The following is a 24,846-nucleotide window of genomic DNA, read 5'->3' on the forward strand; positions in this document are numbered from 1 at the left end:
TTTGTGTGGACTTGATGGGAAAAGGGTAAACAGTGTTTCCATTAGGTCAGCAATAGCGAAGTTATTTAATTTAATTTATTTATTTATTTATTTTTAAAAATTTGGGTATAAGAACTTAGAAGGCTCAAATAAGTCGGAACCCTCATCGGTCAACCTGGATTAGGCTGTTGGGCTAGACAATTTGGGAGAGTGAGGGGAGGTAAGGGAATTCCCTCTCCCAAATTGTCTATAGTCTCGAAAGTGATTTCCTTTCCATTAAGCCAAATTTAGGTTGGTATGTACAAGGTCCTAGTTGCCTAAACAATTTATCTTACTACGGAGTACTACACTTTAAGCAAAATGCAATGATCAAAATACAGGCAAAATATAATATGAATTTTGTAAAATATTATCTTATCTTGGTGTGTCAGGTCTTTTTTTTTTTTCTTTTTTTTTTTTTAGGGATCTTAATTAATTTACAATACTTCCTCTTAAATCTATACAATTATATAAGCTATCATATGGTTTTCTAAAATAAAAAAAAAATATATATATATATACGCTATCATATACGGAGTATGTCATTATGTGCACCAAAAAAATATATACCCTAATTATATCTTCAATAAATACCAAGATAATATACCTGCCTCTCTTTTACCATGGATTTATTCTGGAAGAGGCTAACCAAGCAACAATACAAACGCAAAGCTAAACCTAAACAAAAGAATCGACCTCTATTTTTGTTACCTTCTCATATATTAGCTATAATTCTTAGTAATCTTGACTATGCAACACTTAATTCTAACCAAGATGAATTTGCTGCTGCTCTCCCGGAAGTCTCTTCTCTTTCGACATCGTTACCACCCTCAATGTTCCTCCCAGAAAGGAGTAGATCATGGTATGGTAAAATCCTTAATTTTGTACTTAAACATGTAACAATCTTCGTCGGTACCAAACAGGAATTTCCCTACTGCAGGAAGTTGTTTGATTTTGGATTTGAAACCCTCCGACGGTCGCATATGCCGCGAATTAATCCATCAGGGCGGTATTTTTTCCAGAAGCTTACAGGCCTCGAGTCATTGGAGGTCGAACACACCGTATTCTCGGCTAATGATCCCTTCACATTGATTTCTAATCCTGGTACATGGCTCCGTTGGGATGCTAAGTTGGGGACAAGCAAGCCTCATTGTGACTACGTGTTGTATGTTTTAGGTGATATCGTTAGTCCACAAGGTATCGAGGTGGTTCAGGAGGATGAAAGTCCCGAACTCAAGTCTCTTCGTCGACGTTGGACAATAATACATAATGCAACGTACCAACCGTATATATCACTCTTTCTTATACACGAAAGAGTTAAAGAGGTAGTTATCAAGGACCCTGAGAAGAGGGGAAAGATAGTACTTGGTCCCGAGTTTATGGACCGGTACCGGCTCTTCTATAGCAGATACCGGATGATATTGTACAATTTGCCTAGTGTTTTAAATCTTGAAAGCAGTAATTCGTCGGTACAAATTAAAGATACTTGGCTTTTTTTTGTGGTTGATGATTGTAAAGGACCAGAAGAGGATGAAGGCGATAGTACTAGTATCGATGATTGTTTGAGGGCTTGTTTAGGTATTGCTGATGATGTAGTGGGAGGAAAAGAAGAAGATGAAGAAAACAAAGAGCTCAAGGAAGTTGTGATGAAAATACTTGCTGATGACAATCGCGAAATTATGATTGAGAATAGATCGATTTCCGCCAAAGTTGTTAGGCGTAATTATTTTATAGATGCATGGAATTGTACGAATTTATTTATTTATTTATTTATTTTTTTGGATTTGTACTTGGTTGGTTTTAATCTAATCGTGTTTGAAATTTTTTTAATTTATGATGACTTTAATAAGACTAGTGTTTGTTAACTTTGATTTTTGTGACAAAGAAATCTCGGCAAATTTTGGAGAAGAAATTTAATCTTACTCCGTAGTTATTTTGAAAATTTTAAAAATGAGGTGAAATTCATTTTACTCTCATGAGCAAATATAAAGAATATGTAATTGATACTTGGATACCAAATTTGTTATGGGTGTGTATGAGTATAAATTTATTTATCAGAATTTATGAACTTGATTGGGCATATAAAGCTTTTAAGTCAAACTTGGTTTAGGAGGTAAGTTTGTATCTCACAACCGAGAGGTTGTGGAATCAAACCCGAATTCCTTACCCTTCTCAAAATACCTAGCCTGCTATTCCGAATTGGGTAAAACTATATGAGGTTTCAGCTCGGGCCTTCTCCTTAGCAACAAAGAAGCCTCAGATTAGTACAACCGAAGGTAAATTTCAATATTGCCCAATCCCCCACTCTTTTATTACGGAGTAACAAATAGTACCGTCGGTCTCTTGTTCACCGGCAGATCTCTCGCTCACCGCCAAAACACAAAATCCACATCCACCCAATATCAAAACAATAACTTTTTTTTTTCTTTTATTCAATAAAACCAAAAAAAAAAAAGGAAAAAAAAAAAAAAAAAAAAACCTTTTCTTCATTATTCTCTAACATTTCTGCTCTTCTTCTGCGACACATGACCTGAGTAAACTCTCTCTCTCTAAAATCCACACTTTCTCTCTCCTCCAATCTCCATGGGAAGACCTCGAGGTTCCAAACGCACCCTTGACTCTTTTACCCTTAAACCCCTCAACAAACCCATCAAACGTAAGTCTCTTTCTCTCTCTAAAACCAAGGTCAATTTCGTAATTTAACATTCATCTTTTTCTCATGTGCAGCCGGAGACTGCGTGCTGATGAGGCCGGCAGAACCTTCCAGCCCGTCCTACGTGGCGCGCGTTGAGAGGATTGAGTCCGACACTCGGGGGACAAACGCACGTGTTCACGTGCGCTGGTATTACCGGCCGGAAGAATCGATCGGTGGTCGGCGACAGTTTCATGGGTCGAAGGAGTTGTTCTTGTCGGATCATTTTGATGTTCAAAGCGCTGATACTATTGAAGGGAAATGTATGGTTCATAGTTTTAAGAGTTATACTAAGCTTGATGCTGTTGGAAACGACGATTACTTCTGTCGTTTTGAGTATAACTCTGCTACTGGCGCTTTCACCCCTGATCGTGTTGCCGTGTATGTACTCTCTCTTTCCTTTTATCATTTCTTTGATTTCTTGAATTTTTTGGGAATTAGGGATTTTTGGGGGTTTTGATTTGATTGCAATTGGGAAATGAAATTGTGTGAAATTGGGTTAATTAGCTCATTGGGTGTGTATTTATCCAAGATTTTGTTAAAACCATGTTTATAGATTGTGTAATTTGGTGAATTTGGAATTTAATTTTGTCATTTTGATCTTTTTGTGAAATGGTTTTGATTGCAAATGTGATGATATTTTTGTATTGCTGCTGTGGTCTTATGTGGTGGTTGAATTGTGCTGAAATGTGGGATTTTGTTTGATTTGATTCGGCGAATTGAGGAGAAATGAAGTGGAGAGAATAGTGGGTAAATACAGAATGGAGGGTGACTTTTAGTTTATTAATTGATTCTGTTATGGAAATTTTGGATTATATTTTAGTTCGCTGATATGGTGAAAATGTGTTTTCTTCCCTCTTTTAGGTGGGATGTTTTGGATGGTTTTGCCAAATTTTGCAATTTGTTGTTGTCTATAATGTGGTTGAGCTGCGCAGGAGTGGATTAGTATGTCAGTCGAAATGGATGGATATATTATCTTTGCTTATGGGATTAGGATGGGTTAATTGGTTACTTTTCTGCATATCTTGGTGAAATTTGGAAATGTTTTGCTTTGTTTGGAATTTATAGATTCTGTCTAACCGAGTTCTTAACGGTTTGGGATAATTTTTGCAGGTACTGCAAGTGTGAGATGCCATACAATCCGGATGATTTGATGGTCCAGTGCGAGGGATGCAGTGATTGGTGAGTCTTAATTTTGAAATTCACATTTACCACTTTAAGTTTTAATTTCTACGTGCATGGATCATATTGGATATCACAACATTGGCTCTGTCATGTGATCAAGTTAATATTGTGATGGTAAATATTACTGATGACAAGTGAGAGACTTCACCAGGTGAGGCGGAGATGACAGGTGATATGTGTTGGGTTACAGCAAGAGATGAAGGGCGCTGATATATCTGTAGGCTTACTTCTGAAATGCAGCACAGAGTTTTGTGCTCGATAAGCTATACTGGCTAAATTCGGTATTTCTAAAATCATTACCAAAAAAGCCTCTGTATGCTTATTGAATTTATGCAGAATTTCTTTTTCTGCTGAGAGCCAGAAGTGATTCTTTCTTGGTTTGTTTGATAAATCACCTTGCAATAGTTATTTAAATTCCTATGAAGGTTTTTTGAGGACTCAAGGAGTTTTGATTTTCCTCCATCAACTCCTTTCCCTAGATCTCATAATCATATAATCTTGCTAGTGGTGTTGTTATCTTTGGTTGGATTTACCGGCTGTTTTACTGAAACTGATGTGATAATAAGTTCATAATATGTATACACCAAACAATTAATCCTTGTAAAGACTTTTCTGGCAAATTTTGTTGGAGAAATGCAGCAATTTTGCTAGTCATGATGGTGGTATTTCTTTGCATTTGCTGTTGTGCTATCTGTTTTATAAGTTTTTAGAACCCTGTTTTTGTTGATTAAAAGTAAGTGTCCTGCCTTTTTCACCTTCTATTCCATAAATTAAAAAGCTGTCATCAGAGACTAAACAGGAAATAAGCTTGGAAAGATCTCATCCCAGAATTTATTATTCTGTATTTATTGCGTATGAATATCAATTCTTGGTGATGCATAAATTAATGTTTTTTTTTAAGATTTGAATCTTACAATGAACTTTTATAATAATGATTTAAGTCCACAGGATGAATTTAATACTGACATGTCTTGATTTGGCATGAACAGGCAAAATCGTTGTAATTCGTAGTAAACAGTAAATGCTCTTTTTTGGCCTAATTTGCCTCCTTTTCTCATTAACCGTTGGAGCTTTGCCTTGTTTAATCAGGTTTCACCCTGCTTGTATAGAAATGACGGCAGAAGAAGCTAAAAGACTTGATAATTTCTATTGCCAAAATTGTTCCTCTGATGATCCAAAGAAGTTGCAGAATTCACATGCCGCATCTAGACATTCTGATACAAAGGTACCTGACCAGTTTGTGTAGCATTTACAGCATTTTATCAATTTACATTAGGTGTTCTTAATGATGGATTGATGGGAAATTCTGTTTTGTTGTTTTACTTATAAAATTAGATATCCCAATCTGAAGTAATTACAAATAGAATTAATCACTAAGGTTAAGGAGAAATCTGGTTTGCTGTAAAAAGTTGAGATGTTTTGTTTTGGACATGTGAGCACCTCTTTACATGTAAACTAACTAATTTACTGGCCTCTAGATTTTTACATGTAAACTAAAGACAACCTTTACTGGAATAGTGGCACTAGCTATATGATGTGGTAGACCTAGCATCAAGTTGAAAGTGTAAACGATTGTAGGATATGAGTAATTTGAGAGGAAGTACAAGGAAGACAGCTTTAAATGATAATTTTACTATTGAATACTGGATATGTTGTGACTGTCGATAGCAAGTCTTTAGTTGCATGAATAAGAATTTTGTTTTTGGATAAAGGAAATCAGAGCGATAGAGTATAATATACTCTATGCAAAAAGAATGATTAATGATTATGAATTTATCTTACTGGGCAGAAAATCTTGATGCTCTTAGATATCAAGCCAACTAGTATTTTGATCCATAGATATTTCTTACATATTTACTCCCTCTAGTTGGAAGGACATGTCATGAGTCCTGCACATTCAATTTCTTTCCCTTTAAAGATGTAGGAGGCAGCATGAAATTGACGTATCATGAGTCATGGGCATTCAATATCTTTGCTGCTAAAAGATAGATCTGCATGCTTTTTTTTCCTAATCTAGTGGCTTTTATGAAAGCCTTAATGAATCCAATCCTTAACCTTATTCGTCTATTAACTTTCAAATCTAGCCTAAAGAAATAGGCGAGAACTCAAATAACTTGAAAATAATGATGTGCATTTGAGCCCTTTGGATTGTGGTTTAGTAGTGACCACGGTAAGGATGCTGAGTATATTTTCTGAAAATTAATTAAAGAGTGAGTTTGTAGTCCTTAGTCTCTTATCTCCTTATCACTGATTCTCATAACACACATTGATGTGCTTTCTTTCTTTCTTTCTTTCTTTTTTTTTTATTTTTTTTTTATTTTTTAAATTTTTTTTTTTTAAAATGTTTGTATTCTATTTTAACAACTGTTTTGTTATTTAATTCCTAGTCTTCTGGATTTGCAACGTGTAAGCATGCATTGTCTGCTATCCTGAAGTTGATTAGCTGAGTATAGGTCACTAGGAATTGGTAGCCAGGATGGAATCCCGGAGTTCTAGAAGTGGTATTTTGGACATTTACTGTCAGTATTCACCATAAGAAGATTAGAAAAATCATTGAAAAATCGTCTTGTCTCTGCATGCTATCTGGGACTAATGCTGGCATGTGGGTGATAGTGAAATGAGTACACACAAATGCATCGTATTGATAATGGCGGGAGGTGGTGGAGGCCTGGCTACAGCCCAAATCCACTACTCCCTCGTTTTTTAGATGGCTCCATAACATCATCCAGCCTGTCATAGTGGTTAGGGGGAGAGAAATATAAAAACCTCGCGCATGTGAGAGGTGCTGGTTCAAATCGTGTAGCTGGCTTTTTGCTATTTTTATTTTCCCTCACTCCATTTATGTCCGCCTCTTATTATCTTTGAAGATCTTAATTCAATTACATTGCTTTAAATAAAGAGGATTCAATTACATAGCTGCATAACCTACCATCACTATTTATGTATCTTCTATTTAGTGTTAATTTATTGATAATGTTTAACTTTGAGGGCTAACTAATTTCATAAGAGTATACTTATTATTTGATTACTAATATAGTATTACGAGTACTTTTTTTTTTTGTGTGCCTAAATGGTAGGTAATTCCGTAAAATTAAATACTATTTGTTTGAATTATTATTATTAAGAAGTGAATATATAATTATTACTTTACACTTAGTTTCCAAAAAAAAAAAGTTATTGCCTTATAGAGATTATACATCATATTCTTAAATAAGGATTATAAGTATCAGTCCTTCTGAATTTAGAAATCTGGCTTCACCTCTTGATATGTGTATAGGATTTAGAGGATATTGAGCTGTTGGTTTAATTTTGATATGCATGTATCAAGAAAATTTTTCTTTAATTAGGTTGGTTTTATCATTTCAATCTTCAGCTTCTGCAGTCTTATTTGTATATTTGCCTTTCTCAACAACCAGATTACTTGTCTTTCGGATCTGGATAGTTTTAATATTTATTCCCTTTGAATGTTGAATATTCAAACTATCTCTTTTCTTGATTGCTTTGGGAGTTTAGGGTGTTAATGATTCAGCCATCTCTGTTTTGGCTGTCAAAACTTAATGCCCAAAAGATCACTGTGTGTATGTTCATTTGGGTGGGTATTTGGGGGAGAGGGTCAGTACTCGTTTAGGATTTTTAATGGATACTCAAATTGCCTAATCAATTAACATTCTGATCTCTTTTTGGTTCCCTTTTGAATTATGGAATCTTACTATGTATCTTTGTTTCAATGTGCAATCTAATAAAATTAAGCTTGCTCATTGGCTAGTTGGCTACTACTGTTCTTGCATGCATTCATGAGCTATATGTTTAGTCAGAGCTACTATGCCACACACTCAGTGAGCCTTGAATTGTTGTGATTAGCAATGCATTTATTTCTCGTGCTTGAAAATGATGGTGGTAGATTTTTCAATTTTTGTACCTGAAGAAATGGTGGGAAATATGGGATTTTATTGTTGACCAAATTCTCTATGTTAAACTCTTCAGGTCTTTGGTTGTCTTAAAGAAGATGACAGTGTTTACATGATCTCAAGAGATGTTTTGGCCTGTCTTGTGTTAATTGTGTTTGATGTCAAAATTCTGTACTACTTTTTTGATATCACTTTATTACTGGTCTCATACTAATGCTGCTATTTCAGGTGGACACTAAACGCCGTAGAAGGTGATGTATATTGGTGGGACTGGAGAGTAATACCATGAAGTAGGTGTATATTGAGAGACTTGGTTGTTTTCTTTCTGATGGACGTTTGGTAGCCTTCAAGCAAACAGAGGATTGCAGCTTCAAAGTAAAAACTAGTGTTAGTGTTATTACCACTTTTATGAGTAGTTCCTCGTGTTTTTCTTGAAGGACAAGGATGTCAATTCTGTAACACCAGAAGTTACTTAGTATGGTTATCGTGTTTAGCAGTCTTGTTTTAGGTTGCTATGTTATATAAAGAGGATTGTGTAGGAAGGGATTTGATGTAGTATTTAGAGCTGATAGAATGCACATATATATATATATATATATATATATATGAATGTTGGTTGTTGCTATCTGTTTGAACTTCGACGCAACAAAGAGGAGGATTCCCTATCAATAATGAAATGAGGTGATACAATGAACTTGTCCGTAGAAAGATACTGCCATGTATTACAGATAAATGTTTCTAGCATGAATTTGAGAGAGATCAATGAGAACAGTGCCCGGTATAATTCACACAAATACGTATATTTTCAACCTTGTAAAAACCTCGCCCAAGTTAATTTTGACACTGTTTAAACTTGTAGTGTAAAAGAGTCTAGAATCTGCCATATTCAAGAAAAATTGTATCAGCCTGTAACCGTGATTCTCTGCGACACCTGAGTACTGATTATTGAATCATGTTATTGTAAGTGTTATAAACACAGTTAATAATCTATCTTATTGAAGCTTAAAGTACTCCTAAAATGTTTGGAAAAAATATATGTATATATACTAATAAATAAGTCACAATGTTTCTATATCCTTCCTTTGAATTGGTGCATATATAATGTCAAAATACTACACATTTTTGCAGAGTTTATTTATGTTGCTTAAAAACATCAACCAAAGATTGAGATTATTGAATACAAAATATTCACCATTAATTTTTTACATTATTTCTCGGATATTTAGAGTTAGACTTTTAACAATTTCTTCTCTCTAAATGTAAAAATTTCCTCAATTTTTTTTTTTCATAAATTATTATTAATACAAAATTAATGTTCATGAAACTATGATAAAATAAAGAACATTCATATATTCATAATCTAATAATAGCACTTTTCTTACATAATGCAACAAGTGCGCAACAAGAGTAACATTTTTTTGTCTCATTAAATCCCTATATATTTGGATTTATAACAAACGAATTCAATGGAACTTCCAATCCTAAAAAAGATACAACTCAAATCTAACAATTGACTTTGTTTAACTACATACATCTCAGAGCTAGACCTTATTACTTATAACATAGTTTAACAACCTTAGCATTATCCAAAGCCTTCTTCTTAGCAAGATCCCAATTAAACCAACATCTCGATGATTTCGGCAACAGAATCCGGCAAAGAGGACAAGTATCATGACCACAGTCCTTGAGCCATCGATCAATACAAGTCTTGTGGAACATATGTTGACATGACAATAACCTCACTACTCGATTTTCATCATTAGCCTCCGTTTCTTGAACATCATCTTGAATCGACGTGGATCTCTTCCTCTTCTTGCCCTTAACCCCTTCGAGACATATAGCACAAGTAAAACCCTCACCCTCCGTAGACACATCCTTCACCTTAACCGGCTCCATTGCGCGTACTGGCAAAGGGTGCGGTTCTTGTTGTTGCTTCCTGTAGTCAACCCAAGTGATCACCCACTCCTTGTTGTGCGACAAATTATGTCGCTCAACATGGTTTACGATTTCATACACCTTAGAAAACCCGTACTTTTTTTTCTCCGCAACAACCATACGTCGAACACTCGAAACATTCTCGTACAAATCTTGTAACACTTCATCAGGGTTAGGGTGTAACACGGATTTTAGAAACTCCGATAATTTACTCTTGCACGCTTCACAATCTACGGGATTATAACACCCTAATACTTGTAAAGCTTTCTCGTTTCGAGTATACGGAGATTTTTCATCATCTTTTTCACCGCATTTGATCCTCCGCTCCCACTCTTCGTATCGTATGATGATCTTCATGTCTCGTTGTGTTGCTGCTTGACGATGCTCGCAAGTAATCATGACGTTGTTTTCTTGTGACTTCGCCGCCATTGATGATTGCCTTGCTTTAATTTACTCTAGAGAAATTATATTAATCTTGCCTTTAATTTTGTTAACAACAATTCAGGAATAATTGTAAGTACATTATATAGAAACGAATTCGTGATTGCTTGAGGAATAAGCACACGCCTATACCTTAAGTCGGTAATTTGCAGGGTATTTTTGTTTTTAATTTAGGAAAGCTTTCCTTAACACGGTATTTATATATCCGTTTAAAATTTCCTTCCAAAAATAAAATTATATCCTTTGAAACAAAAGGGTATTTTGTTAAAAAAAAAAAAAAAAAAAAGAAAGAAAAAAGGAAAGGGTATTTGGGTTTTTTGAGAGTGTTTCATACCTGTAAAATAAATTAATGATGATATGATTTTGGGTTAATTGAAAACATATTTGGTCAGACTTTTGAGTTTCGCCCAACTTAATTATTTTCATTTATTGGGCCCGGGGTCGTTAAATTAGTAAAATTACCCGTTAGAATTCAATTGTTAAGCCCAAATCGTAATATTTAAAACTATATCCTTCATGGCAATTTCTTTTATACTCCTAGAGTACTAGAGCAGTATACTACTATGCACGAGGTACTTTAAGTTGTGTACATTTCAAGTTTATTCCAATGTAAGCTTGTTACTATTTTAATTTACATAAATGTTATTTTAAAATTAATTATATGTTTTTTTTTTTTGGTGAAGAAATTAATTATATGTTACTCCGTATGGGCATGTGATTTAAAACTTTATGATTGAAATTTTTTGCTACATAATATTATTTGTTATTATTACATAACATTTAAAACTTTTTGTTACATAATATCATATGTTTTGTATGTTGTTATTCTTTAAATTATATGTTATTTGATTGAAATTTTTTTGTTACATAATATTATATGTTATGTTCATCATATTTATCTCTACAAATATTTTGGTTCTATTTCTTTTATTTTCCTTCCTTCATAATTCTTTCGATTTTGTTCTCTAATACAAGTCTTTGGTAAAATAATAGAATACTTAATTAATATAATAAATAATTTATATTTTTAAAAAATAACATCAAGTTTAAGCAAAATAACCTCTTTTTTTTTTGACGGGAAAATAACCTCGTACTCAGAAAGATCATATGATTAAAATCAAAATAATACAATGTTTAAAAATATAACTAAAGGCTAATATAATAAATAACACAATATTTAAGCAAATAACATTATAGTTTAGCAAAATAATATAAGGTTCAATCCAAAATGACACAAATGTTTAAACAAGACAACAAAGGGACTCATATAAAATTACTCTATTTTAAGGACTAGTAAAATTATATTATTGAAATAACATAAGGTTAAAAATTAAAATAACACATACATATCCAAACAAATTAACCTATTTTTATTGAATTGAAATTATTTTTATTGAAATTATAATATTTTTACAAAACATTATTTGAATAAAGTGAAAACTTTGGTATGTGATGAATTAAGAATGCTGGCTTCCCTATTATTGCTAACTGTATTGTCAAAATTGAGTTGGAAGTTGATAAGGAGCGTTTTCTATGATATAAGCTAATGGATAAGCTAGGATAAATGATTATGAATATGATGCTTAGATTATAAGATGTCGAATTAGGAGATTTCATGAAATTAAAGGTATATATGAGAATTCTTTATTGTCTCTATTCATTGAAGGAAATTGCGGTTGATGGTAATAATATTGTTTTGTTCTTTTTAAATACCGAATGGAAATAAATCTATGCTAGTATTCGAGCTGAGAAAAGAGAAATAGACTAGTGTAAGTTAGCCAATAAAGAAAATACATCTTATGAAATTTGCTTCTTTATTAGATTCACATAAACCATGAATTCTGTTCTTTGCTATTGATGTGAAAACCATATCATATTTTTCACTTACCATTGAGATTATTAAAAAAAAAAAAAAAAAAAAAAAAAAAAAAAAAAAAAAACCATTTCCTACTATTCTTCCACTATGGCCATAATTGTATTTCGTTGCTCCACCACAACCAATAATATTTTTCGACTATAATGAAATTAAAAACAATACATTGCTTATCAATGCTAATATAAGTTAGGTTTCTGTTACATTTTTAGCTTTTCAAAAATGATAAAAACTTTTAATACTGTTACCATTGACGTAATAACCCTAATCTTCATCATCGACATAACAATCCATCCTACTTAGTCATTTTATCTATTAATGCAACTTGTATGTTGTTAGTTGCTACTCCTTTACTACCGGTATGATACTGTATGTCTATATAAAGAAAAGAAATACATTAACCCTTGGTTTGATACTCCTTTTTTTGCAATTTTATAGCTAGTCAGGCTTTTACAAAATTTTACCCAAAACTATAGTTTATATGATATATGGCTGAATTCATCTCAATGCGTAGTTTTATGATATCAAACTTTTATAATTTTTGTTAATATATATTTAAAGCTATTGATGGTCAAAGATACATTTTAAAAATTATACAAAATCAAAATGAGACTATCAAATTGAAACAAAGGGAGTCTTTATCAGTGATAATATACGCTATGAAATATGCTCCTTTCTTAGCTTTACCAAAATAATACTTCGAACATCATATCTATAGCACTATATAAAGAGAAAGGGACTCTTGGTTGATAAATTTTGCTTTTCCTAAACTGCCCTTTTACATTTTAAAAATTACACTTTTACCAAAAATGAGTGCAATTTTTTTTTTTTTTTAAAAAAAAAAAAAAAAAAAAAAAAAAAAAAATATCCTATCATAATCCATAACTACCCCTCTCATTTAAAATAAAATAAAAATAAAAAAACTACCATCCTTAAAAAAAACCATCATTAAAAAAAAAAAAACCAGAGAATTGATCTAGATAAATTACTTATGTGCACACGCATGAATTTTCGTGCATCTCTTAGCTTGTGCTATATAAAACGGCGTATCCTATTCATCGCCATCGACGTAAAAACCATACTCTCCTCCATCGACGTAAAAACCATACTCTCCACCATCGACGTAAAAAAAACATAAACCTCCTACTCCGATCCTTCAGCCATTGTTCCTCCACCACCGGTACCGTGTTCCTATACTCCCAAAAAAAAAAAAAAAAAAAAAAAAAAACCTAATGTACAGCTTTACCTCATGAAACTCATGACATCTCAGGCTTAGAAGTTTCAACTGCTATCCTTCCCTCCCAAACTTTTTCCTATCCGATCCTATCCTATCCAATCCAATCCGATCCTATCCAATCCAATAATCTCAGCTATTTAGTCCCACTGTCATTCTTGGAAATCCATCAATGTATTTAATATGGCTACTTGTGTTTTTAACTGTAAATCGCTGGTATGCCTGAAATTATATCTTGATTTTGAGTTTGATGACTTACCTGCTGACATGTCATCGCTCATTAATCTGCCTAATTTGAAGAAGTTATGTATGAGGCTGCACGATCAAAACCGTGTTTTGATGGATGTGCTGTTTAAGTGTTGTCCCCTATTGGAAGAGTTAAAGTTGGTTCTCGAGTTGATTGAGCCTCATCATTTAATTTATATATCCGCCTCTAATTTGAGGCGGTTATCTGTAAACTTAGATGAAAATGAGAGGCATGTTGTTACTGAGAATTGTAAGTTAGTAATTGATGCCCCTAATTTGCGAACCTTAACAATACTAGGATTTTTGGCATTTTATGAATTTGTTAGTATTCCTACTAGATTAAGTGATGTGATGATTTCGATAGTAGAGCGTTGTTTTAATGATAGCCAATTCGATACTTATACAAGACAAGTAATGGGGTTGCTTCGAAGTATTTCTTGTGCTAGGTCCATTGTCTTGTTCGAATGTGGCTCTCATCTTCTGTATTGCGTTCATATGTTAGAAGAAATTACTCTGGATGGAATTCGCCCGCCAATCTTCCATAGGTTGCGCAATCTTAGGTTTGCTGTCAAATTCGAGGGGGAAAGATTTCCGAGCTGCTTCTTAACCAACCTGAGGAAGCTAGAGATAGAGGATCTCGAGTGCCTCGACTATGAGATCAAGTTGGTCGAGTACATCATAAGTAATGCTCCGGTGATGGAGCAGGTACATTTATCGATTAATTCATGTAACAGTACAAAGATACTTGCGAAAGAGGTTGAATACTGTAAGAAAATGTTAAAGCTTCCAAAGATTTCACCGGTTTGTCTGATGGCAATCTACGGTCAGGTGATTGATGCTTCAAGTGGAGACTTACAAGAGAATGGTGATCTTGACTATAGGTTAGTGAAATGAATGGTCGGTCCAATTGTTTGTATGATTGTATGACTGATGAATTAAAGTATACATTTTAATTTGTTTACTGCTTTAGGCTGAAAGAGCAGAAATTTTCTATAATGTATACTCTATCTGTAGGTCTTATTATGTTATATTGTTGGCTTTAATAAAATTTGAATGATTTATGTTGTTGCAAATTGAATGAGTTACTCCGTATAATATTGGGAGATTTGTTGAATATGCAGTGGAATGTTTTACAAGATTGCAATTTTGATAGGAATTTACTCGGTTTTATATATACAGCTATGCTATATATGCTGGTTATTGATCATATTTGAGGCCTCAAGTGTCACTTTTGATAGATCTATATGGTATAGAACTTTTACATTTTGGTTAATTGATGATGGTATAATACTATATTGTCGCGAATTCCTCATAATTAATATTGGGAGATTTGGTGAATTGTACGGTTGTTAAATGTCACATTAAATGTAGATGTTTGTAGTACGTGTATATAACTTTTACTCTTTGGTTGATCCAACATAGGTGTATTTTGGATAATTGTGTATGATTGTTAATTTATTGGGTTATAGATCAATCTTCCTCAATTCCGATTGAAAAAGAAAACAAAAAATATATTAAAACATAGTTAATTTAAGGGAGAAACTTGCATGAACATTGACTTTTTTTCCTATCAATAAAGCGATCATAATGTTTTCCTAATGTTAATATGGACTACACAAAATATCTGTTTTTTTGCAATTAAGATTCGTTGACTATGATTGCTTGTGAATTATCGTTGACATATAAGAAAAGACAATTGCCAATTTGCCATGTACTAGGTTGATTTAAACATATTTTGATTTAAAAAAAAATATCAACATTTTATAACTTTTGCAAATGTTTTGTATTTGTTTTAATTCCTTTGCGCTCACAAAAGCATATAAGAAAAGATATATGTAGCCTGCATATAAGAAGCTAAATATGGAAAGAGTTGGCAATTCATAAACATGTATTTACACCGATTTACTCATAAATTGTCGATAAATTCCCACTAAAAAAGTAAGTATATTAAATGCTTACATGCAACCCGCATATAACAATACCCTTCTAAAAAAAACACAAACAAAATAGAAAACTGCAGTACCTAATAATATCAAAGGTTGGGGCAAGCCACATTAGCTGAGGTTCAATTTACAGATATACTATTCGAGTATTTGACATGATAGCACACCAGGACTGTAATTATCACTTGAAGCAGCAATCATATTACCATTAAACTCAATCTTGCAACTCGGCGAACTCTTTGGAGACTGAAAAAGCCCTCTACAAAACGATTTGGGTTATGGCCAAGCTTACTTATGTGATGAAGAAAAACACGAAGCTGCTCCAAAGCTGTTGCGAATCTTAATGTGTCATCAAGAAAGTTCATCTCGAACCCAAAGTTCAACATCTTTATTGAGACCTCTATTTCTTTGAGCTTAGCCAACCAACTAGAAGGTAGTTGAGGTCTCCCATTTATGTGAAATTGTTCGACACAGTCGAAAATTAAATGGACCAGATTAATATAGATTGGCAGATCAACCTTATTAAGAAAATCTAGAAGAGTAACACCACAGTTACCCATTATTGTAAGAGTCCGAACACAAGAAATCCCTCGAAATAGCACTAGTCTCTCATTCAGAAAAACTTCATTATCAATAAAAGTATTATCCATTTTCTGCAAATCAAGTGTGACTTGTTCTAAATTACTAGGAATTGTAACAAAGTCATAAATCGCTAGAATACCTACAACCGTGAATTGTTCGAGTTTAGGGGCATCAATCACAAACTTGCTATTAAGAATCAAACTCGAGGATTTATCCATATCTATATACAAATTCTTCAAATTCGGGGCAAATATATCAATAAAGTGTATGTAATTAATTAAATGTAAACCCAAGTATAAATCCTCCAGTAGTGGGCAAGACCTAAAAAGCGTAGCCATAACATGACGTTGCGAGTCATACAAATACATATGAAGCCTCTTTAAATTAGGAAGATTAACAGCAAGATTATCAGGAAACTTAAGCTCAATATTTGCATATAATTCTAGGGTTACAAGTGATTTAGTTTGAAGAACTTGAACAGGTGGCAGATAATGTAATTGAATTGGATACGAGTTTTGAAAAAATACCGTGATGACCTCGGGGTTTCGTTGGCAGACTAGATTAATCAAGGGAACAAGGCACGCAAGTCCGTCCCTTAACACCGTGTCGGTTTCTAGATCGGGGAAAAGGGTGTAACTGTAAGGGTTAGGAATATTAAGGTGAAAAGTGTGGAGTTTGGAGGAGGTGAGTTGGAAGAGGATGTGATTGATGGTGTTCATAGAATCCAGGAAATTATAGTCGTATCTCCAATCTTTCCATGGTTCAAAGGAAAAGTGGGTGATGTGTGTCCAGAGGAGGCGCCAACGGTGGGATAAGACGGAGGTGGCAGCGGCGGAATTGATTGGAAGAAGAGATAATATGGTGATTAGAACAGAATCAGGAAGCGAGCTTAATCTGTCATTGATTGTGTCGCTGTTCATCTTGATTTTAGGGAGGCTTCAATCCAATTTATTTTTTTTTTATTCAAGTCATATAATTAGTAGTCAAATATATATAGAGGAGAATATACGGATTAAAAAAAAGGTTGAAAAGATAAATATGGTTTTAAAGTTTTATTTTGGAAATTTTGTCAAGAACTACCAATTAAAGCGCGTGTTTTGAAAACAACTACCTATTAATTTTTTTTTTTAAAAGAACTACTACAAAATTGTAAAAAGTTTAAGTAGCACTACCACTTTGATAATTCCAAGTAGAATATTTTGGCATGTAGGTTCCACTTTTTACCTTTACCTCATAAAATCATCATCTAAATTGACTAAATTACCCTTCATAAAGGTAAAAAGTGATAAAAAATGAGACTCAAATACCAGAGATTCTAGTAAAAATTGTTAGAGTGATAGTGCTACTTAAACTTTTTACAACTTTATGGTAGTTCTTTTAAAAAACTTTTTTAATAGGTAGTTGTTTTCAAAACACGTGATTTAATTGGTAGTTATTGACAAAATTTCCTTTTATTTTGATTAAACTCTAACCACTTGAGTTATCCCTCACCCTCGGCGTGCCAATAAATTTAATGTAGGAAAGGTATAATAAACCTTGGTGCAACAGAAGAGTATATACTATATAACTCTAAGGCAAGGCATTCCTTAAGCTCTTAAGTCATAATATACAGAGTTACAGAAATAAGACCAAATAATATCTAAATTTTCAACACTGAGTTTTAAAAATACTTAAAAATCACAACAGTTTCTTATACGCACTGTATGAATACAGAGCAAGCAAGTAAGGTGTGCGCTTAACTCAATCTGTTAATGTGAAACGATAGTATTTACACAAAGCATTTACGCGGACAATCATATATAATTGCGTGAATTGTAAAGACGACAATCTGCAATTGAAAGTAAAAGTGGAAAAGGCAGTGGCGGATCCACGATGGGTTCAAGTGTATTCATTGAACCACATATTTTTTTAAACATTTTATTTTTTTAAATTAAAAAAATTTGGATATAAACCATTAGTTGCTTGGGCTGACTTTACACTTGATCGCGCATGGGCTTCAAGGTGGCGGGTTCAATTCCTCAGCCTTTTCTTTTTATTATTTTTTTTCTCCCTTTTGCTTCAATTACTCATAATTCAAATATTTAAAAAATCAGCTATTCAAAAAAAAAAAAAAAAATTTAAAAAAATCAAATCCCTTTACCTAACTATTTTTTCTCCCTAATTTTGTTCTCCAAAGTATATGAAATTATGATTGCTTTTCCTTGTTTTTTAATATATTTTTTTTTGCAAAGTACTTTTCCGAACTCCTAATATCTAAAAAAAACTTATTCAAAGACTCAAAACATCAAACCCTTACTGTAACTAATTTTTCACCATTTTATACTTTCTACATTCTATTTTAATTGCAACGTTAATTTTACAATATTTACACATACATTTCTTTTATCATTTTTTTGTGATTCATACGTTGGAAAAAATATATATATAGGCAAGTGTGATCTTGTCAGATTCGTCTCGACTGAAAATATTTTTATGATATCAACTATTTATAATTTAATTTTAATAATATTAATCATAAGATAATTAGGTTTAGAATATGCATAGTTTTTTAATGATTCCGAACCCACACTTCTGAATTCCAAGATACGCCATTGAGAAAAGGTAGACAAGTCCTAAAATCATAAGATAATTAGGTTAAGAATATGCATAGTTTTTTAATGATTCTGAACCCACACTCCTGAATTAGACAAGTCCTAAAGGGATGAAACTCACCTATTAGGCTTATTATACAGGCAGTTTCAAGAAAATTATAAAAACTATTCACAAAATTGTTTTAATGATGCAAAGAAAACTTGATAAAAGCTACACATAAAATTAGGAAAAACTATCACAACGGACTAAACCAGATCATTTTTTTCCCAGATCATATAATATACACAAATAAGACAATAAATTATCAGTGTTTGAAAACTTAGATACACAAAAGTGTCATATAAGTTACAATTTCATATCAAGTACAAATTGAAGTTAAATATTCCTCAAATAAATCAGAACTATGACCATTCTACCGGAGAGCTCAATTACAGTGTACGAAGCTGCTCCAAAACAGTAGCATTTCCTAAAAATGTCTTGTTTGCTGCCTAAGCAATCTGATCATATATGATTGTAGCCTCTTATTGCTGCCTAAGCAACAACTTGGTAATTGGACCTTCATAAGGCCGAGTGTCATTGTATAAGCTGAGATCAATCAAATTACTAAAGATTGGCACGTCGATCCCATCCAAACCATTAAGATAACTCAGTATATCAACACCATAACTAATCAAAACAAGGGACCTAACACAAGAAATCCCTTGAAGTAACCCGAGAATTAAACTATAATACTCGTAATCCATATCAAAATCATCATCCTTTTCATCATCACTTGGCTCCTCAACTGAGATTAGCACCATTTGTAAATCAATTGGAGTCGTAACAAATTCATAAAACGCTAAATACCCATGTATTTCACAGTGCTCCAGCTTTGGAGCATCTATCACAAATCGACAAACTTTGGATCCCCAGTCATTCATTCCTATAAACAAATTCTTCAAATTAAACGCGGATATAGCAAAACAATGAACATCTACGGTTAAATTCATACACAACTTCAAATCTTCCAAAAACGGCAAAGACTTTATAAGGGTATCAATCAAATAACAATATGAATCACATACAAGTAAGGAAAGCTTCTTCAAATTAGGCAGGTTAATAAAAGTAGTAGGCGCCTTAAACTCGATATATCCAGGCAAATACAAGTTTAATTCTATTAGCGACCGAGTTTCAAACACACAAGTAGGTATGTGAAACAGAAGAGATGAATAAAATCCATGAGAACAATGAAATCCTACATTGATTACTTTTGGGTCACGACAACAAATTTGATGAAGCCATGGAACAAAGCAAGAGGATACTTGCGCTGATGATTCGGTTGATTGACGGAGAGAAAATTGAAGGTTAAAAGTGTAGATTTTTGGGGAGGTGAGCTTGGAGAGAATGTGATCAACTGATGTAATGAAAGTATGGAGATTATCAAAGGGGGTTTCGAGGGAGAAGTGGTTAACGTGAGTCCAAAGGTATTGCCAACGGCGGGATAAGACGGAGGTAGAGGCAGCGGTATTGATAGGGAGGAAAGAGAGTATGGTGATGAGGAGACTATCTGGGAGGTCGCTAATTCTGTCTTCTTCCATGAATGTGATGGAATAAAAGAAAACCCTATATTGAAGATTAAATTAAAAGGAATTGAATTAAATTTTGATTTTTTGGAGAAAGATGATTAATTATGGTGTTGTGTATTTAAAGATAATTGAATTGGATGAAAGAGGATTTGAGAGGAAGGAAAGTAATAGTAAATGGACAATAGTGGGAGAATTTGAGGGATGATGGTCAGGAATTTGATTTCCAGTCGGAATTGGGTTTTTTTTAATTGTTTTTTTTTTTTAATTAACCGCCGATGATTATTATTATTATTATTATTATTATTATTATTATTATTATTATTATTATTATTATTGGGTGTTTAGAGAGCACAAGGGTGGGGATGTGAATCGATTTCAGGATCTCCTAGAATCGGGAGGAAAGCTCGCTTTAACCATCCCTCATTAATGGAGTGCTTAATTTGGTTCAATTGTTTATGGGAAGGGGTGCACTGTTAGCCATGTTCGGTGATTAAGGGATAAAACATCGAATAATGCTAAAGGTTATAAAGTGTATCGAAAAAATTATCACATTATTTATTATACCTCTCTTGACAATATAGTATTAATTATACCGTACAATCGATTCACCAAATCTCCCAATATTAATTATGAGGAATTCGCGACAATACACTATTAATTATACTTGTCATAAATTAGCCTAAATGCAAATTTTCTATTCCACATAGATCTAGAAAAAGTGACACTTGATTCAAACCTCTAACATGATCAGTAACCAGCATATACATAAAATTGCGTAAATTCCTATCAAAATTGCAATCTTGTAACAAATATCAACTGTATAATTCAACAAAAATCTCCCAATATTATAACTCATTCAATTGGCAACAAAATAAACGATACAAATTTTATTAAAGGGCTAAAAAGCCAACAACAATAACATAACATAATAAGACCTACAGATAAAGAGTATACATTATAGAATTTTCCTGTTCTTTCAGCCTATAACAGTAAACAAAATGTATACTTAAATTCATCAGTCATACAATCATACAAATAATTGGACCGACCATTCATTCGACGAATGTGTAGTTAAGTTCACCATCCTCTTTTACGTCTTCACTTGAAGTCTGAATCACCAGACCGTAGAAATCAATCAGACAATCCGGCGATCTCTTTGGAAGCTTGAACATTTTCTGACAGTATTCATACTCTTCCGCAAGTAAATCCACATCTATTACAGATCCACTAACACTGTCATCTGGATTAACCGATAATTGTATCTCCTCCATCACTGGAGCATGAGCCAAGATGTACTCGACCAGCTTGATCTCAAGGTCGTAGCACTCAACACCCTCTATCACTAGCCTCCTAAGGTTGGCTAAGAGACAACTCGGAAATCTATTCCCCTCGAATTTTATAATAAAGCTAAGATCGCACAAATTATGGAATATTGGAGGGCGAAATCCATTCAGATTAATTTTTTCCAACATATAAATGCAATACACAAGATGACAACCACATTCGTCCAAGACAATGGTTTTAGCACAGTAAATCCCTCGAAGCAACCCCATTACTTGTCTAGTATAAGTACGGAGTTGGCTATCATTAAAACAACTCTCTTCAATCGAAATCATCACATCATTTAATCCAGATGGAATACTAACAAATTTATAATATGCCAATATACCTTCTATTGCTAAGGTTTGCAAATTAGGGGCATCAATTACAAACTTGCAATTCTCAGTTAGAACATCCTCTTCATTTTCATCTAATTTTATAGATAACCGCCTCAAATTAGGGGCGGATATATTAATTAAGTGATCAGGCTCAATCAACTCAAGAACCAACTTTAATTCTTCCAATAGAGGAAGACACTTAAACAGCACACCCATCAAAACACGGTTTAGATCGCGCAGATTCATACATAGCTTTTTCAAATTAGGCAGATTAATGAGAGGTAACTTATCAGCAGATAAATTATCAAACTCGAAATCAAGATATAATCTCAGGCTAACCAGCGATTCACAGTTAAAAACACAAGTAGCCATATTAAATACATTGGTGGATTTCCAAGAATAGGTACGGAAGTCTACCTTGATCATCTCAGGGTTTCGGCTACAGACATGTTCGAGCAAAGGGAGCAGGAAACTGTGGTACTCATTGTCAGTTGCTATGTCGCCTTCATCCAGCAGGTTGTAAGACTGGTGGAAATCGAAATCAATGTGAAATGTGTCGATTTTCGGGGAAACGAGTTGGGAAAAAAGGTGATTAAGGGTGGTGTAGTAGAAATGAAAGGGGTGAAAGTTGGGATGATAAGGTGGATAAGTTATTTTAGTCATGAGAGTCCAGAGGTTGAGCCAACGACTGGAAAGGATCGAGGTGGCGACAGCGTTCTCGATGGGGAGTTCATTGAGGATGTGTACTAGAAGACAATCAGGGAGGTCACTGAGTCTATCTAGTGGTGGTGGTGGTGATTGTGATGGTTTTTTTTCTGGGTTGCGGCCGCCATTACAAATTCTCTTCTGAGCAGGCTCCATTAGATCAGAGAGATTAAAGACAGCTGACCCTACGATTTAGGGTTATAGAAGAGAGATTAAATAGCTGAGATTATTGGATTGGATAGGATAGGATAGATTGGATAGGATAGATTGGATAGGAACAAGTTTAGGCGGGAAGAATAGCAGTTGAAACTTCTAGGCCTGAGATGTCATGAGTTTCATAAGGTACAGGTGTACGTTGGGATTTTTTTCATTTTTTTTTTTTTTTTTGTTTGGAGAGTGAAAGAACACGGTACCGGTACCGATGGTGGAGGAACAACAGCGTACTCCTTGGTCTAACAACGGACGACGAAGGAGTAGGAGGTTTATGTTTATTTACGTTAATGGTGAAGAGTATGGTTTTTACGTTGATGGTGATGAATAGGATACGAGTTTTATATAGCATATACGAAGCTCGAAGTATTGTTTTTGTAAAACTAAAAAGGAGCCTATTTCATAGCGTATATTATCATAGATAAATACTCCCTTTTCAATTTGATAGTCTCATTTTCACTTTACATGAATTTTAAGATGTATGTACCTTTTGACCATCAATCAATTTAATTATATATTAACGAAAATTTTAAAATTTTGACAAACAATTCTTTTTACATAAATATTTACAAAGTTTAACTATCTAGCTATAAAATTGCAATATAATAATATCAAATTTAAACGAAGGGATAAATATATTGCTTTTCTTTATATACGCATATAGTATTACCACACCGGAGGTAAAAGGAGTAGCGACATACAAATTGCATTAAAAAATAAAATGACTTAATAGGAGATTTATGCTTTTTACATCAATAGTGAAAATTATGGATATTACGTAAAAGTGGTATGATGAAAACTTATATGACTTAAAAATGTTGTAAATATCATAACTTATGTATTGCTTTTCTTTATTGGTGAGTGATATTAATTAATTAGTTGTGGTGGAGTAACGACATACAACTATCAGGATACAGTAGAGTAATAGCGACAAAATAATGGTTTTAACTAACAATAGCGAAAGAATAGGAAATGTAGGTGTTTTTTTTTTAATGTCGATTGTAAGTGAAAATTATTCATATGATATCAATAAATAAATTACATAATTTACCTATTATTTTTGTGAAGATATTAAACAATCTAATTTAAGCAGATTTTATATTATACAAGTATCTCTTTTATCAACAACTGGCCATAGATTTATTTCCTTTCAAAATAATTAATAAAATTTTATGAGTATTTTGATGTATCATTTATCACCGACCGCATTTTGCATTAAATGAAAAGTGATTTAAAGATATTATTTATACCTTTTATTTCATGAATTTTTTTTTTTTAAACTATGAAATCTTTTATTTCGAAATCCCACAACCTAATTATTCTATTATAATCAATCCCCATCATCCATTCTTATATTATATAAAATACACTCATCAAAAATTTCCATAACAACGAAACATAATTTCAATAAAAAAAAAAATCATTTCAATCCATTAAAAAAAAATTAATTTCGAATAAAAATTATTTAATTAAGAAAAGATGTGGGGTAGTGTATACGACATAAAAATGTTATTTTTATCAATTTTTTAATATTAATTTCTCAATTTTTCATTTAAATTCGCATAATATATTATTTTTTTTTCTCAATTCAATTAATTTACTCTCAATTTTTAAAAAAATTAATATAATTCTATAAAAATCTCATTTTTAATATTAATTTCTCAAAACTTCATTCAAAACTCTTTAATCATCTTCCTTCTTTGAGAATTGGTTTCTGGTATGGACCCATCGGGTCATAACTAGTTCCGAATTTAGGATTAAAATTACTTCATCAAATAAAATAGATGTCTCAGAATCAATTGTTGAACACTTGCTTATAATTTTCTCACTTTAATAGTGACTTTCTATCTCTTAAGAGGCTCCCCCAATGTTTATTGTGAATTGAATAGCCAAACACTTAAAAGGTTTCCCTATTTATAAATGTCCATAAGGATCCTACAATCTTCCACACAAAGATGGAAAATGTACCTAACCACATCCACTTAATCAAGAAATGGTCATATTATGTTCATTGTAGTACATGAACTTTCCCATTCATAAAGTGGTGCCACTCTTCGGC

The 24,846-nt window shown here is 32.9% G+C and overlaps 5 protein-coding genes across 5 annotated transcripts; 2 read left to right on the forward strand and 3 right to left on the reverse strand.

The window, feature by feature from the left end:
- The first annotated feature begins 2,482 nt into the window (after positions 1–2,482).
- Positions 2,483–8,511, forward strand: LOC145558867 (chromatin remodeling protein SHL-like). The gene is made up of 5 exons (XM_081620218.1): positions 2,483–2,674; positions 2,746–3,091; positions 3,824–3,892; positions 4,985–5,120; positions 8,032–8,511. The coding sequence occupies exons 1-5, from the start codon at positions 2,602–2,604 to the stop codon at positions 8,056–8,058; spliced, it is 651 nt and encodes a 216-aa protein (XP_081476344.1). The 5' UTR covers positions 2,483–2,601; the 3' UTR covers positions 8,059–8,511.
- Positions 8,512–13,469: 4,958 nt separating this feature from the next.
- LOC145558007 (putative F-box/FBD/LRR-repeat protein At1g78760) lies at positions 13,470–14,575 on the forward strand. The gene is made up of 2 exons (XM_081619165.1): positions 13,470–14,413; positions 14,503–14,575. Exons 1-2 carry the CDS (start codon positions 13,470–13,472, stop codon positions 14,573–14,575), a joined length of 1,017 nt encoding a protein of 338 aa, XP_081475291.1.
- A 1,097-nt stretch (positions 14,576–15,672) lies between these two features.
- On the reverse strand, positions 15,673–16,977 carry LOC145558008 (F-box/LRR-repeat protein At4g14103-like). The gene has a single exon (XM_081619166.1). The coding sequence runs from the start codon at positions 16,975–16,977 to the stop codon at positions 15,673–15,675; it is 1,305 nt and encodes a 434-aa protein (XP_081475292.1).
- A 2,193-nt stretch (positions 16,978–19,170) lies between these two features.
- LOC145558009 (F-box/LRR-repeat protein 13-like) lies at positions 19,171–20,226 on the reverse strand. Its single transcript, XM_081619167.1, has one exon. It carries the CDS (start codon positions 20,224–20,226, stop codon positions 19,171–19,173), a length of 1,056 nt encoding a protein of 351 aa, XP_081475293.1.
- A 1,040-nt stretch (positions 20,227–21,266) lies between these two features.
- LOC145558010 (putative F-box/FBD/LRR-repeat protein At1g66290) lies at positions 21,267–22,733 on the reverse strand. Its single transcript, XM_081619168.1, has one exon. It carries the CDS (start codon positions 22,731–22,733, stop codon positions 21,267–21,269), a length of 1,467 nt encoding a protein of 488 aa, XP_081475294.1.
- Between the last annotated feature and the right edge of the window lie 2,113 nt (positions 22,734–24,846).

This window comes from Chenopodium album, chromosome 9 (genome assembly GCF_948465745.1).
Source record: "Chenopodium album chromosome 9, dcCheAlbu1.1, whole genome shotgun sequence".
NCBI lineage: Eukaryota > Viridiplantae > Streptophyta > Magnoliopsida > Caryophyllales > Amaranthaceae > Chenopodium > Chenopodium album.

Coding starts and splice junctions, on each gene's coding strand:
- LOC145558867 (XM_081620218.1), top strand. CDS start 2,602: ATGGGAAGACCTCGAGGTTCCAAACGCACCCTTGACTCTTTTACCCTT. Junction 3,092..3,823: donor ACCCCTGATCGTGTTGCCGT/GTATGTACTCTC, acceptor TAATTTTTGCAG/GTACTGCAAGTGTGAGATGC. Junction 3,893..4,984: donor TGCGAGGGATGCAGTGATTG/GTGAGTCTTAAT, acceptor TTGTTTAATCAG/GTTTCACCCTGCTTGTATAG.
- LOC145558007 (XM_081619165.1), top strand. CDS start 13,470: ATGGCTACTTGTGTTTTTAACTGTAAATCGCTGGTATGCCTGAAATTA. Junction 14,414..14,502: donor AATGGTGATCTTGACTATAG/GTTAGTGAAATG, acceptor TTACTGCTTTAG/GCTGAAAGAGCAGAAATTTT.
- LOC145558008 (XM_081619166.1), bottom strand. CDS start 16,977: ATGAACAGCGACACAATCAATGACAGATTAAGCTCGCTTCCTGATTCT.
- LOC145558009 (XM_081619167.1), bottom strand. CDS start 20,226: ATGGAAGAAGACAGAATTAGCGACCTCCCAGATAGTCTCCTCATCACC.
- LOC145558010 (XM_081619168.1), bottom strand. CDS start 22,733: ATGGAGCCTGCTCAGAAGAGAATTTGTAATGGCGGCCGCAACCCAGAA.